Raw genomic sequence first — 16,648 nt, forward strand, 5'->3', positions numbered from 1 at the left:
CCATCGGGAAAATGTTTGCAGTAGAGAAATCTTTTTGCCAAACGGAATTTCTGCTGAATCGAAAAATATGGCTCGTATATGATTGGTTTCCTACTGAAATTTTGTTTCCCTGTTCATTTAGCAGTAAATAGAGCTCCTGTTGAATGCAACATATTTTTCTGGTTCCTTCAAGTTTTTAAAAACAAGAATCTACTGTGTACAAATACCGGTTGAAGACCGAGTTCTCGGTGTCAAATATATGTGAATGATAAAAGCGTGCAATTCCTCTAAGGGTGTTTTAACAGTGGTGTTTACCATATGGCACATAGCTATGTAGCTGGCACGTAGCTGATTTGTCTCTTAAGCCCATGTTTGGCACGGTCATTACCTCGGTGGATCAATCGAGCAACTTTCTCAGCTATACTGGTAATACTGTACTGTGTGGCCATTATTCAGCACAGTATTATCAGCACTACTAACAGACAGCTGTAAAGTAAACATCTCTGTGTTAAATACATTTACAAGTGCAATTATATGGAGAAGTATTTTAAGGCTCCACCATACAGTTACATACTATAACATTTCATGATTGGATGTAACATTTTTTATTTAATTATTTCCGTGTGCCTGGCATTCCTGCTAAATGGGGCCTCTGCATTAAAAAAAAAAAAAACCTGGTAATCAAACGGTTTAAAAATTGCTGTGTTCATCACTGGCAAGAGTGTAATAAGCTAATGCAATTGCTTAATGTCACTTGAGTATTAGTGTGATTTACTATTTTTTTGTTCCTTTAAAGTTGTTGATGGCCTGGTGCCAGGATTCTTTTATGTTGAGGGAGGCTATGGGGATTAGGCGAAAATTCGGGAGAGGGGTGCCCCCCCCCCCCTGTGCATCCCCTAGCACAGCCCCTGATTGTGGGCATTTCTTCCTACCCATCTTCGGTCCTCTCAAGTTCATGAGTGTTCAATTACCATTATGTTTCCCTTGATATGGGCTGAAAAAAGCACAATTATCACTGAATATTTTGTAGCACTATTGTAGTGTACACATAACTGTGCACCCAGCTGGGTTATGCAAACAAGTTCTTTTACGTCAGCTTTTGGCGTTAAAAACAATGATTAGAATCGATTTATAAACATTATTTCGTACGCGGCTTTATAATTCGGCTTCGCCACAGCACGATTAATAATGCGGTGAAGCCCACACTCACAAGAGGGATGCGCATTATTAATTTCCAAAACGTTTTTCGACGAAGCTCTCGCGCTTGCTTCGGTATCACAGAGATAAAGAAAAATAATGGTTAATAGTGTCACGGCCGCCTCATTCAACACCGCATTTTTACGTTCCGCGGGGAGCAGCCGGGAGTACTACATAAAAAAAAAGTAGGGCAGCCAATCGCCGACTGGCTCGGCAGCCGTCAGCGACACCGCCGATTCGTTCATGTTTCCTGCGGTTTCTGTTTGTGTTGACTTTGAGCGCAACTGTCAGGCGCGTCCGTTCTCCTCCTGCCGAGCTACCGCACCGCACTACACCCAAGATGCAGATGCTCACAGGTGAATCGCACGCTTCGGTAGCGACTGCTTGCATTCGGCCGTGGAAGCCGCGCGCAAAACGCCGTTGCCTCGACGGACGCGCGCGAAAAGTAGGGCGCGTTATTAGGCCTAGTCGCGACAACTCCGTAGTAAATAAGAAGCACGTTGCGAAACCTAAAAGGTATGCCGAAGCAGTTGGTCGGCTTCCCGTCGTGCGAACTGCCCGGGAAACGGCGAATGCGTGGCATGGTCAAGACGCCTGTTTCGTTGTGCACTCGCGCTCGGCTCAACGTTTTCTCCTGCTCCCGTGTGATCGGGGCATCGTGGATTGCGACGTATGTTTCTCGCGGTTGCGCTACAAATGGAACTGTTGCAAGAACAATGCATGCACGACCGAAGACGTGGCGAAGTTCTGGCAGTGCGGATGCTGAGCTAGCTGCTTCGCTAAATGTTTTCTGAACCCCGAGTTCGGCCGTCCTCGGGATTTCACCCTGCATGCGCGCGATCTTTTTTTTTTTCTTTTTTCCCCCCGCAGTGCCAGTCGAGACGACCGTCTACCTGGGTGCTGTGGGTGTGATTTTGGTGATGCTAGGAGTGTTCTACCTTTACCTGAGCAAGAAGGTCTGCTTCACGACCATAGGAGGCTTCCCGTGCTGCGACGGTGCCGTATCGTCTCGCGAACGCGAGCGACAAGTGATCGCCAGAAATTTAGGTAAGTGGGCTTTGCCGCATTGTACTCGCGCGTTGAGGCATAGCCGCACGTTGCTGCCTTGTTGCACTTTTTTTTTTTTTGGTTTCGCGTATGTTTTCCACTGATGTGCACTCGTTAGATTTTAAAGCCACATTAATTGAACATGACGTCTTCCTTACCTATGTGCAATTATTGATGTAGCAGTAATTTCAATACGGGGCTACCCGTCGTGTTAGCAATTGGTGGTGGTCGCGGGTTCGACTCCTGGCCACATTCCGTTGGAGACAATATGTAAAAACACTTCCCCACTTAGATTCGGTACGCATAAAAATATCCCAGGTAGCCAAAGTTTATCTGGAATTCTCCACTACAGCATGTTTTAAAAATCAATATCATAGCATTGGCATGTGAAACTCCAGAATTTGGATAATTTTGTTGCTGAGCTAGTTGAAAATATCTTTTTTGTGTGTGTGTGCGTGTGTGTGAAATCCTCTCACATTCATTTTTGAATAGTATAACACCCTGTTAAAAAATTCTTGCAAATGCATGTACAGTAAAAGTGTATTACCCTTCACAGGAAAAAATTGCGCAAATAAAGAAAAGACACCACAAAGAAGGAACACTTAAACAGGTCGAGTGCAAACCTGTTCAATATTTGTACAATATTTGTATAATATTTGCCCTGTAATACCCTGTATAATATTTGTGCTGTGCAGAATGTAAACGACACACACGTGTTAATCGTTATATTTTGCTTCATGATTGTCGTTGTGTCGCGATGGTGTATCTATATGCCAAACCCTCCATCTGTCGTAGGCGGTACATATAAGTAACACTTCTTCCTACTCATTCACCAAAGTTATATCTGATGGTTTCTGTTGTCCTAGATTACTGATGCATGCATAGTAATGTTCTAAGAATAAGACTGAGTAAAATGGGTGTCTTTTTGTCCCACAACAATGATCGTCATCTGGCTTGCTTTGGCTTCCTCTCTTGAAAACTTTGTGCTGGCCAGTTTTCTATCAAGAGAGATCAAACATGGTCAAAGTGTGCCGTTTAGACGTAAAACGATAATGAAAGGAAAGAATTGCAAGATAAATTATGATTATACCTGTGGGACAAAAAGATCCCCTTTTTATTTTATCTCTTTTTTAGATTGAGGCATGGGTGTCTTGTGTACTTATACGACTCTTAAAAAATCCAGGTGATGATTTTGTTTTAATGCATCGATTTTTTCATTTTTTGTAATTATTATGTACAGGGGCGGCGTATGCTTACGATGATGTCGAGTCATCGTCGGAGAGTGATGAAGAAGTCATACAGCAACTACACCATTCGGCCAGCCTGCAAGGTGGCTTTCTTAACAGCGCGTCAGCCAGAAAAGTGTCCAGCATGGGCCACTCCACTGACCATGCACATGGTAATTACCTTGCATTCTTTGCTAACGAAATCATACACATCTTATTATCACTGTTAGAATAACCGTTCTCTAGTGGTTTCCTAATGTGCAGTGTAGGTGAAGGAGCATGGAAACAATCGTTTGATGTGTTGCTTGTAGCTTACTGCTGCAATGGTTGTAAAAGCTAAGCTAACCTAGCCATACCGTGGCAAGTAAAGTATTTTGTCATGTCCCTGATAATGAAGTCACACATTATGAAAATTTTGACATTTTTTGATCGTAGTATGAGAATGATTAAATGAATGAATGACAAATCTACACGTGAATGCATATGCACATACACACACACCCCAAGTGCGCACATGCATACAGGCACACATATTGCTTTGAGCTCTGTGTTCTCATTTTTAACAACCCACACCCATGATAATCAGCACATTATAGAAGTTTGATCTTTGCTGCTCATAGTAAGTGAACAATTAAGAGGATAATTATGGGACTTGTATATGTACCGAATTGAGCTGTTTTTTCATAAATAAACTACATCACATAAGCATAAACTAATGATTTTCAGAGCATCTCTGAATCTGTTTGCTGATTTCTAATAGTTTTTTTTTCTTTGTAATGGGAATGTTTTTTCATTACCTTTTTGTTGCAGGCAATGGCCACCTGCCTCAACCAGACTTGGTTTCACTCGCGGAGAATGGGCGTGCCGTATCCACGGGGGCAGAGGCAGCAGATACAAGCAGGGTTTCTTCCAAGACTGTGCAGGAAACGTCTACTGTTCGCACTGCTTTGCAGTACGAGAATGGTGCATTCCTGAAGGCCGATGACTCCCCACTGTCACTCGCTGCATGTGGAGGAAGCGATGTAAGAAATGTCACTTTAGCTAACCTATAGTATTTAAAAAAAGCATTTCTCTGACACTTATTTAAGTACATAATGCCTATAGCGAAATACTACAATTTTTCACTAACCGTGCAGTCTACAAGTTTTAGAGTTATTCAGCCGTGAACTTTTGTCTGTTATGTTGAACATTTAAAAAAATTCTGGATAGATTTTGATAGAACTTGCTGAGTTTATGCATATATCTGTGCTAATTTTGAATATGCTGTGATGTTTCTAGTGTACTATGTATTTTTCAAAATATCAGACGTTAAATAGGTTTTTGGGGAGGAAAGTTTTTTTTATATATATCGAGGAAGTTACAAAGCAAACAATCATATAACATTTATCAGGATAGAGAACTATATGTAGTAAAAAATGAATGAATGTTCTAAACACACTTGAACAGTTATGGTATGGTGAACATTCGCAAGCGACCGATGTCGCACTTGGATTTCAGTCACAAATGTTCAACATACCATACCTTTTGTTCAAATTGGTTCAAAACATTTATTATTGTTCCACTACATGCAGGTCTCTCGTGATATATTATGGCAGTATATTGATTTACTTTATTCCTGATTTAGTTTAGAAATAAGCCATTGCTGGCATACAAAATTTTTGGCATTTCAAAAACTAGATATATTACCAGAAAAAGCGATGCATATTTTGAAATCAGCACCAAAATATACATAAATTCAGTAAACTTTATCGAATTTGATCAGAAATTTTAAAAAAACTTGAGCAGGAGCCCCTCTTAGTGACTAGGCTATTGGGAAACCAGATTATCAGTGGAAAATTTAAATTATCATCAAAAAACAATTATCAGTGGACAATTTAAAGTAGCCATTTATGTTATCCATAGCAGCATGGTCGCAGTGTGATACCTACTTCTGTCGGTTAAGGTGATATGGAGGCGCATGGGAAGGCTGGCAGACAATCTTTTACAATTAAACCTTTTTGCTTATTTATATCTCAAATCGTTTTTTGCTTTCTTTATTTTATGGCCGCCATATTGCTTGGTTTCATTAACAGATCAGCACATTATCAGTGCATACATGCATGATTTTTTTTACCACGTTTTACAGGAGCCCATGCTACTTGACTTAGCTGAAGAGGAGCTGAGGTGCGTGGCCGAGGCATCCGGTCTGCATGGTCCCGGTCCTTCAGAGCAGACCACCCGCTGCGGTGCACTTGAGCTCATGTTCGAGTACGATGAGTCGGCCCGCAAGGTCATGGTCACGGTCTTAAGAGCACACAACTTGCCCAGTCGAGACCGCGGAGGAGCCAATAGTGTTCAAGTAAGTTCAAGCATGTGTGCCTAAGCATCCTTTCCCATGCAATCAAGAACAATGACCACTACCTTTCAGCTTTTTTCTTTTTGTATGGCAAAAAGTGTGTATATACACAATGTACAGAAGATTTGGGTGAGTTATTGCGTAGTCTTGCATTTATTACGTCTCACAAATTTCGCATGTGCCCACCTTTTTTTAGAGCAGCAAGTGTCCTTGGTCATGCTATGAGAGCCATAGCAATATAATTTTAGGTAGTCTACGAGAAGCTGTAATCTCACGAGAGCACATAAAGTTGCACCTATTGGTCAAGCGAAGTATGAATATCCCAGCAGACCTAAAAATGAAGAGTAGCAAGAATACTTCATAATTGGTACAGCTTGGAGTCAGTGTTCTGATGTTTTAACACCTCAACTGCTTCGTCAACTCTGTCATTGTTCAGACCTTCCAACTCGCGTTATAGAAGAAGCATCGCTAGTATATATATTTACACAAAAAGCCATAGCTCATGTCAGCTCATGAAAGATTTTGTAAATTAAAGAGAAAGCACAAGGCAACTAATAATGTAAAGTCTGTAAAAGTAGCAACTGTGCATGGTGGCTTTGAGGATTGACATATTGCTACGAGTGTTATTTTGATGTGCCAGGTTTGAACCCGCAAAGCTGTGAGCAACACTCTGCACAGATCGTGTCTCAGTGTTCGAGAACATTCACGTTTGTAGTAGATCGTTTTGTTAGGATTGCGCACAGGACGCGAATACTCAATATTATTCGAGAGCCTCTGCGACCATTAAGGATAAGACTGGAAAGTTCAATGCATCATGTATAAAAGCTGGTGTGTTTGAACAAGGATCAGTGTATCATCGACAACCAACCCTCCAATCGCCGATACGAGTGTAAAGTATGCATTGCTTGCTCTAATCTGAATAACCATTTTGCGGCCACGAGTTCGTCCGAACAAAGAGTTTCATCTTGCATACATGAACTGCTGCCTTCGTCAACATCACGACTCTGTGACAATATGTACTAGAAAGATGATAGAAGAGTAGGCAGTGACAGCAGTAAGTGCATATGTTTTAGAGTGAAATAAATACCATTTGTTACTCATATCTACTTCTTAGTCGAAGGTTGGCAGTCCTTGCTCATATTCTTTGATGCTCAAGTTATGTTCCAACATTTGTTTCTCTTTATTTTTTTATGTGTGACTGAAACATTATTATATGAATTGAATGCAACTAAAAATTTGGTGTAAATCAAATGTCACTCTAGTGCTTCCTCTGGTTGCAGCAGTACCATTAAACATGGCTACGGTGATGACATGGGTGCTGTTCTAATGTGCGCATTTCTTTGTTTCTTTGAAGGTACGACTATTACTGCTGCCCCATAAGAGGCAAAAATTCAGAACAAAAATAAAACAAGCGGGGGAAGACATGACCTTCAACGAAACTTTCGCCTTCATGCGCATCAGCCCTGGTAAGGCGTTTCGTTTTGAACTGGAGAATAAACCTTGAATGTGCTAATGTACACCCCTAAGCGAAAGTATACGGACCACGAAAGTACGAGCTGAAATAACTGTCTATGTCGTCTAGTCACAAAATGTCTGCTACCGAGAACATTGTTTTGACAGAATAGCTGTCGATAGAATTACTCTGATGGAATATGTCAGAGAAATGCTCTTGGCAGCAGATGACTGACCACTAGACAATGCAGACGGCAAAATTAAGTATAAGAACGACAGTGGTCCGTATACTTTTGCGTGCAAGTTTACCTGCCACGGTGGTTGTTTACACAGCAAGGTACACATGTGCAGCTCAAGTTATGGCAAGTGCTGTTCTAAAGTGCAAAGGCATAACCAGGAACTTAACATAGGTACTGCATTAGTACTACATAACATAAAACACAACAATAAACCAAGTCATGTTTGACATGAAACCAGCTTTGTTGTGCACAGAAAGTCGTTATATGAAATGTACAATAACCAATAATTCCTTACGTGCATATTCGTTTTACCGAGACTCGACTATTGTTTGCCAAGCTAACGTCGGTATGCATGCATTTCCATCACTTGCTTCACAGAGGAAGTGAACACTATGGGGCTGCGTGTCCGGTTGTACGGATGTGAACGCATGCGTCGGGAGCATCTGGTCGGGGAGACCGTGCTGCCTTTCCAGTGCCTGGCTCTCGACCAGCCTTCCACCATGTGGCTGATGCTGGAGCCACGGTCTAACCTGGCCGTAAGGCGCACTGCTTCTCAACACTCTAACTGCATGTCTCGGTTCTCCCTGTGTTTCCATAGCAACATCTTTTGCATTTGAATCACACAATTTCTTCTGTCGCATTATGCCTTTCAACAACCAGAAAATACAATAACTGAATGAATTTACAAACGAAATGAAGTTGAAGACGCCACAGCTTTGTCCATGTACTTGTCTTGTCTATGGGCTTAAAACACTGTCATCGTCTTCAAGTAGTGTTCATTAATCTTTTCAATGACCATGAGCCAAGCAGCTTATTAATGAGAAATCATAAAGTGCAAAGATGTTTGCTCAGCTTTACGTGCAAATCCAGTGACACTAGCGCGTTTGTATTTATGCACTAGTGAGATAAATATTTGCCGTACTGACATTGTCTAGCAGCCACAGCCATCTGTCATCACAGCTATCATCGCAAGTTTACCAATTATCCCTACAAGACAGGGATTTCCTCACCTGACATTCTATAAACGTGTTAGTGACGCTCCCCTCCTCTTTCCATCTGGAGGCTATCCTTAGTGTGCCTAATTATTTCACTCTTGTCACAGCACTGGGATTCCAAGTGCGAGATTTCCAGCTTGGCCCGATCGGACTCGACGAGTTCAGCGCAGTCGATGCAGCACGGAGGACTTCCAGAGCTGCTGCTAGGGCTTGCCTACAATGGCACGACGGGGCGTCTCGCTGTTGAGGTCATCAAGGGAAGCCACTTCCGAAATGTCACCATGAACAGGGCCCCAGGTGTGCCGCTTGTCCGAATATCTTCATGTTTAATTTTAATGAAGCCAACCAAATTTACTTGTACGGCATTATAAACAACCACATTTCAAAAGGAGAGTGCAGCCAGCATGACCTATAGCTAATATTTATTAAGTTAATGTAACGCACTTCATTAATTGACATCTATAGTGCTTCTCACACATCACTTTCAAGGCCCCTTTTTTTTTTACCCAATGCATGCAAGAGAGGCGGTTCAAGTAGATATTGCGCTTTTGCAATTGATTCTGAAGTCTCGCACTTTTGCTACTCATGATGTGCACAGCACTAAAGACAAAAAGTGAGAAGAAGCAGTGGACACAAGCATACCTTTCCATACTTTGCTTCCGTGCTGTGCACATCATCATGAAATACCAGCTACATATCCCAATCCGACAATTTGCCTTTGCACATTGAGTCTTTATGTTTTTGCATGTTTCTAGGTACCAATAACAGCTTTTTCTCAAAATTCCGAGCTTCTCTGAAACTTTGTAAGGTAAAATGTAAATTTAGCCATCATAGGAAGCCGTGAACAAAATAGCCGCCTGCTCTTTTTGCATAGTACTTACTAAGCAGAGAGGATACACATTCAAGTGTAGTTTGTGAGTTGTTACTGTGTAGTTTTAAATAATTATTACCTCTGTATAGTAGTTCTATGTCTAGTCAATTTATTCTGCAGCAAAGCCCTGATAACTAATTATGAAATCTTAATTTCTCTTATTTAGCATCTCTGTTCAACCATTTGCATGTAGCATCCTCTCTCGTTTTCCCATAAATACTGTTTATTTTGAAATTTATTACAATATCTATGTTGTAACATTTGCTTATTTGTCTTCGGCTTTTCTTTGTTGCATTTCAATTTTGTGCAGACACGTTTGTTAAACTCACGCTGATGTCGTCAAGTGGTCAGGAAATAACCAGAAGCAAGACATCTGTCCGGCGGGGTCAGCCAAACCCTCTCTTCAAAGAAACGTTTGTATTTCAGGCATGTATATTGTTTTTTCTATCGCAACTAGCCAGCTGCATTATGGCACAGCACACTATTTATCAAGTACCCCCTTCCCCTTGAAGATATTTCTGGCTATCACTGTACAGCAGTGTACTTGCTGTGAAAAATAAATCCAGTCAACTCAAAACATTTTAACTTCAGCAAAAGGCACAGGTCAAGATGCATACATGTGGGCATCATCAGGGGGGGTGCCTTGCCTTCGACCCAAAACAACCTCTGTGGCCTCTGTTCCCCAGTTGCGGTGCAACACAGGTTTGCACTCTCCAAGACAAAATCCTGCCGATGCCTGTGCGCATGCATAATCTGTCATCTTCTCAAGTGGCACTGTTTAGTTCATAGATGCCCCAACGATAACATTATATGAGTCCTTCAATTTGCGAAATCGTTCACAAAACCTATTCTGACAATTCGCCTTTTTCTTATTTTGCCCAGGTTGCCCTCTTTCAATTGCCAGATGTGACACTAATGGTTTCCGTTTACTACAAGCGGTCCATGAAGCGAAAAGACATGATTGGCTGGTTCTCATTGGGCCTCAATAGCTCTGGTGAAGAGGAACTCTCACATTGGAATGACATGCGCGAAAGTAAAGGAGAACAGGTATGATCTCTTCCGCATGTGACATACTAGCACACAGAGCTTAGCAAGTTTGCAAGATGTCATCATAATAGCTTGAGCAAATTGGATTAAAAGTAATATGCATGACTGCTGAGAACTGAAACTTCTCATGGAATCACATGAAACACATTCTCGTCTTATGTGCATAGTATACTTTGGCTAAGTGTTTACACAAACATAAGTGTTCTGAATGAGTTCCAAAATGCGAACACCTTGACGGGCGCTCACATGACGCAGTTGGCTAATACTGAGCATGATAGTAGGTACGTGTGTGCTTTCTGTAGTATCGTGCGGCGGACGCGCCGCACGGAGAACACAGGGCACGGCGCTGAAGCGCCGGCCGACAAGAAGTACGCAGCAGCTGGTAACCAAGCAGTAACTCTTTTATTATATAAAATGTCGCGCATATACACACAGGGTAGCGCACCCTAAGGGCGAAAATACTTTACATACCATGGAACAGAAACACACCACATCATCCCCCCCCCCCCCCCCTAGAATGAAAAGGACATGTGGGCGCGGCATTGTATACAATAAAAGAGTTCCTGCTTGGCTACCCGCTGCTGCGTACTTCTTGTCAGCCGGTGCTATGCAGGGCGTCCGCCGCACGATACTACACTTTCATTCTTGATAGAATCTTTAACCATCGAAAAGCACTTATTTATGGTTGTTTAAACTTTCATTTGCACATTCATGAATCTCGTTTGGTTGAATGAAAAATTTGACTTTCAAGCCTTATTTTAGCTAAAATAGATGCTTGCGTGAGTTTCTTCATACTTAAGAGAGATTAAACAGCACAGAACAATAGAACACACAAAAAAGAACATAGAGCAACAGCGCTGTATTTGTGTCTTTTTATGTGTTCCATCTTTTTATGTCTTGTGTGCTTGCTTTAGTCGTTCGTCAAAGTAAAGCTTGCAGTTGGGACAGTCACTTGTATTAACAAGCTACCTAGTTATCTTAGCTTCCATCCAATATGTGCTGAACTCAAGGTGTGGTTACTTAATTAGCAACCCCAAACAACATTGTAGTATGGCAACTAGCGTGTTTTGTTTTGCATCTCCGCCAGATGTGCAGGTGGCATGTGCTCCTTGACAGCTAGCAAGCTGAGCTCGTCCACAGGGCAACTTCGCTTCCATGCCTGAAGAGAAGGACAAGTCTTGCAGAATCGACCCAGTGAGAACAAGGTTGAGACTGAGAAGGTACCTTCTGGAAGACGAGAAGTGCGTACTTACCTCCACCAGAAGACGGCACACATTTTTTGGCTGTTCTCTTCAGAAAAAAAATGATTTCGCTGTTTTCTCAGCCAATTCCCTCGTTACTCCGATGACATGGACATCGCAAGAACTGCACCCTCAGCGACTCGTCGACTTGCTCATTGAAATCTCGAGAGAAATGAGCAAACGTCGTGTTTGAGCAGCACCATGTCACCGTACGAGTGCAATCCTGGCGAATGCCTTTACCGAAAGATGAAGGGTGTTGTCCCATATGGCTGGTACGATCATCTCCTTTGCATAAGGCATTTTGGAAGACATATAAAACATATTGTTAACTCTTCTTATGCACTAAGCCAGCTGATGTGTACTATGTAAAGTACTGCCGAAACCACCCGCATTATCTTTCTGCATGGCAGCGCCACCTCGTACCACAACTTCAATGCCATTGCTCTTCAAGCTAGATGGATATGTCAAAGCCACACATGGAATATGTAAACACAATGTGTGTCCGTTTTCCGTTTCCCTTCTTCTTAAGGTTGGCTTTAATATCAGCCAAAGCCCTCTTTACCGGAAAGATGCATGTGTTCAGCTGAAAGTATACTCAAACATATCTGTGCTCAGAGAATGTGCAAATCTCCATAGTGCACGTAGTGCACATTTTTACACGTCAGAATGGAGTCGCATAGACTTTTTCGGACACTTGCGTGCGGCATGACCACCCACTGGTCATCTGTGGTCACTAATATTTTGTGAGGTGAGTGCAAGGGTTGCACTAATTAATAGCCTGTGCAAGGATTTATTTATTTAATGTTTTTGTGTATGTAGTTGATTTGAACATCATAAACAAGTTTTGTATGTAGAAACAGATTCGTACAGACTTTCTTTGAGGTTTATGTGGAGCGTGGCCGGTCACTGCTTGTGAATGGTGACTATAATTAATACGTGAAGTATGTGTGTGGGTAAAGAATTTGCTGGTTGGTTGTTTGTACAAGTTACTTAATTATTTATGTTATCTCACTTTCATATAATATTTTGTTTCATTTGAATGTCATAAGCATTTCGTTTGCATGTACGCTTGCATTCATATGGACTTTCTCGGCATAATGTATCCAGCATGACTGGTGTGGACGGTGGCTATTGTACATGAGCTATGTATATGTGTGCAGATAATGCACTGGTTGATGGTTTGTACATGAATTTATTTATCAATTTCATTTCTTTGCATATGTGTGTTTGTTTGAATGTCATAGGTTCCTGAGTGTTTGCATGTCGTGCTTTGCAAAACACATGATCAGAATTTCGGCACTTGATTCGAGTAATATCTGGCCCCCTTTTTTTTTCTTCTGACAGAGTGTTTGTCATTGCGCAGCTCCTATCTGTAGGTGTTGTGATTGGAAGGACTGAGCATATTTCGTATTGCTTGTCTGTAGTAAAACAGAAGAGTTTCAGTACGAAATGTGTTATTAGAACTCTAGGTTTCACTTGATGAAGACTAAGTAATGGACACGAATAGGTGAAACTGTTTGCATAAGAAAATTAGCAAAGAAACAAACAAAACAACAAAAAAAAGTTGAGTTAAGTTGTCCTTAGAATCTTGTTCACAAATTCCAGGACCTCCTCTTGAGCGTGTAAGTGTAAGACCTCCTCTTGAGCGTGTGAGTCGCACGTTTGCTGGTTTGATGTTCAGATGTTTCGCACTGTTTGTTGAGCAATGTTGGGAAATCAGTTTTATATGTGAATGGTTTCAAGTTTCACATCCCGCCACGTAGTTTGTTGTGATGCCTTTAGGTACCCCATAGCCTAGCATTTCCTAGGCATTCAGTGCTCCAAATACGTATATGTGCATGTGTAATTGTGTGTGCAGGACTGTCAGGGCTGCCTTCTTCAAATAAAATTTTCACGTTGAGTAAGCTTAGACGGAAAGTCATGTGATGTAGGGGAATATATTTTACTACGAGTGAGGTTCTTGCTTCTTGTATAGCACCAGCTTTTAAGTTTAAGTTCGAAATTTAGTTTTCCTGCTAAATACTGTCAATTGCTGCCCACAGATAGTACATATAGTCACCAGGTAATCAACAAAAGTATAGTATTGTACTGTATTGTTACTTATTTTGAAGCAACTATCCAAGTTCTAGTTTCTAGCTGGAACTTCAAGTCATGATTCAACTGCGGCTCTAAGTCTGCCTGCAATGTTCTCAGTATGTCGTATTCACTTTGTGCCACTATGTAGACATTTTTGAGGCATCTTGTGAAAACAGTAAGTTTACTAGATGACAGTGAAAATGTAAACTCGAAAGCCCCCAAAGTCCGTTGGTTTAGTACTACTAATTGGAGAAACTAATACTAATCAGACACTAATAAATCATCAAAGACATACTTTTAGTTTTGGCTTTCAAACACCTGTCATGATGCTGTTGTAATGCGGCCATCGAAGATGAAAAGACTACTGTAACAGTCACCAACACGCTTATATCATCATGAGTACAAGGATATGTGTTAACCGTTATTCTGCTGCCCTAGGCACATTGCATGTGGGCAGCGATTTGATAGGAAGCTCTGTTTAATTGATTCCCATGAGAACTTTTTATGCGTCCGACTCGTAGCCATTAAAACTTTGGTGTCACAAAGTGGTGAAAGCATTTCAATGCCGCTTCGATAACACTGACATCCGTGATGGACACCGAGTCAACCACATCACACGCATCTTTCAAACCTGTCGGGCTCGAACTCTTTCAGACTTTGTTATAAGATTTTTCAGATACGCAGCTTTCCTCGCCTAATGGAGGAATGAATATTTTTTTTATATCTGGTAAAAACAACCCCTTCATTTTTCCACATCTTAAAAAAAATTTTAAAAGCCAGACAGAAAGAAGAGAAAAAAAACTCCAGTCGCACTTTCCGGAAGTTATACTTCGCGGGGTAGGCAGCCCTGACGTGCATTGTCTCTTGTGTCTAAACGTCTTCGGCGATTGAGCACAGTTCTCAAAAGTTTGAGAAATGTGCCAGCCGAGGACACAGTATCGTCGTCTCGCCCTGGGCTGAGATGCCCAGCATCAATGCTGGTGGTCGTCCCTATGGGAGTGTGGAAGCCTTTCTTTCTCTCGCCTGTTGTCCCGCTGTTGGGCCTTGTATGAACACACGTTTATATATTTTGCAAACACGTCTTGCAGTTAAGTCTGCTATGGTTATTTCCTTTCTTGAGCTTTAGCGACTGCAAACTTTGCAACGCCCCAGGAAGCAAAATTACCATGGTGACGAGTTGTATTGACTTAGCAAAAGTGCTCTGCCCAGCTGTGCCAGAAGTAGCTTTTGATTTGCTCTCAATACAAATACAATGATAGGATTTAATGCATCCAGACATTGACTCAAAACATGCAAGGAGTCAATTTATCTAATATTGGGCTGATTCGGTGTGACAGGCCTTCTGAAATATGAAAGCTACAATGTGAAAAAACCCCGCTAGCTCACTTCGTTTCTTTTACGTGTACGATACCTAACCGGCTATGTTATATTGCTTTGACAGTGATCTCATAATCATACAAAATAACAATAATAAGTGGTATCATAATTTGACAAACAACTCAGTAGCATTATTCTTGTTATTCTTACTAATCAGGATGGAAGCATGCTTATTGTCACAATGACTCATATGCTTTCAGATACTTGTAGAGGTTGTCATACTTGTATTCAACATGGAAAACAACGGAGATGAATGTGTGTTCACGTTTTCGTGTAAGTGCATAAATTTTTGTTATTTTCAATGCTGATTCCAAGTGATGTGCCTCGCTTCCTACTCACCCAGCTTTTTACTTTACTACGGTCAGTCGTACATAGCACTGCTGAACTTGATGCTTGGAAATGCTGGCTTGCAGTGAAAGACAAACGAAGTTCCAGTCATTGACTATTCGGTTATGTGCACTTGGGGCGTTGCAGGAAGCTGGTGTGCGAGGGTAGTTCCTGCGTGCATAAGTGCTAACACAGAGCTCGAGATTTGCGTGGTTCATATTGAACTGACAATTAAGTGTTGAACCGTGTTTCCTCATATGTGTTGTGCCACCTTGGCCAATAAGTCATACGCGGACGCGTCATGTGTAAGCGGGTATGTTCTGGTGCAGCGACCTCCCAGACTTGCACGAGATTTGCAACATCCTTTAAACATGCACGACATAGAGTTTGAGAAATGCATAATAAGCACGATGCCCCCCTAAAATGTATATGTTGTTAATCTTGTTTGTTACCAGCCGTCGCAGCAGAGCCTTAAGTTAGCTAAACCTGCTGTTGACGGGTGATTGACTGTAAGACCTGATGTAGGTGGTAGCCCTTGTAACGTTTCCTCTGGCATCTAACTTTTTGGACAAATGACCTTGACCTGTTACAAAGTACTTCTTCCTGGCAGTGTTGTGCCCTGTTGTAGCGTGTTAACAAGCATTAATTACGGTCCCTGATCAACTACATGCTTTTTTAATCCTAGTACCTTTTTTCTTTTTTGCCGCATTATGGCAGTCACTGATAACATGCAAGGTGGATTCAGAATGAAATTTTAGCAAGTCTTCGGTTTTATACCATTAAATAAAAATTTTTATGCAGTTTTCGTCATTTGAGCTGTCTAAAACTTCATGCAAGTGGTCAGACGTTCCTTTATTACTGGTGACTGTTGCAGAATGTACTGTCGGCCACAAAAGTTGGCAGGATTTGCAGCACGTAGCAGAGTGGCGGAACTGCAATGCTGCGCCACCTACTGTAAACGCATTCACAAGAGAGCGTAACTAGAACAAGTGCAAGTACACCCTGTTTATATGTCACCAAAGACCATAAAATAAATAGACATCATGAATTAGTATGGCACAAAAAGCACATATGCAAATACAGGACAACAAGTCATTAGCCATGCATGTGTGTCAAAAACAAAGCATGTTTTTATCATACAGGCCAGTAGATGGATCACTAATGAGCTCATTTGCCTTGTCCTGGGTACGTTCTCTTGTGAACGTGTCTATTTATTTGCACTACCTGCAGACCCTAGCT

At 41.6% G+C, this 16,648-nt stretch overlaps 1 protein-coding gene across 1 annotated transcript; it reads left to right on the forward strand.

Annotated features, from left to right (window-relative positions):
* The first annotated feature begins 1,359 nt into the window (after nucleotides 1-1,359).
* On the forward strand, nucleotides 1,360-11,641 carry Syt14 (Synaptotagmin 14). Its single transcript, XM_037419381.2, has 11 exons — nucleotides 1,360-1,532; nucleotides 2,047-2,223; nucleotides 3,464-3,622; nucleotides 4,260-4,471; nucleotides 5,575-5,787; nucleotides 7,139-7,250; nucleotides 7,854-8,011; nucleotides 8,578-8,767; nucleotides 9,652-9,767; nucleotides 10,224-10,388; nucleotides 11,476-11,641. Exons 1-11 carry the CDS (start codon nucleotides 1,517-1,519, stop codon nucleotides 11,506-11,508), a joined length of 1,551 nt encoding a protein of 516 aa, XP_037275278.2. The 5' UTR covers nucleotides 1,360-1,516; the 3' UTR covers nucleotides 11,509-11,641.
* Nucleotides 11,642-16,648: the final 5,007 nt, after the last annotated feature.

The sequence above is a fragment of the Rhipicephalus microplus genome, chromosome 6, assembly GCF_043290135.1.
Source record: "Rhipicephalus microplus isolate Deutch F79 chromosome 6, USDA_Rmic, whole genome shotgun sequence".
In the NCBI taxonomy this organism is placed as follows: Eukaryota; Metazoa; Arthropoda; class Arachnida; order Ixodida; family Ixodidae; genus Rhipicephalus; species Rhipicephalus microplus.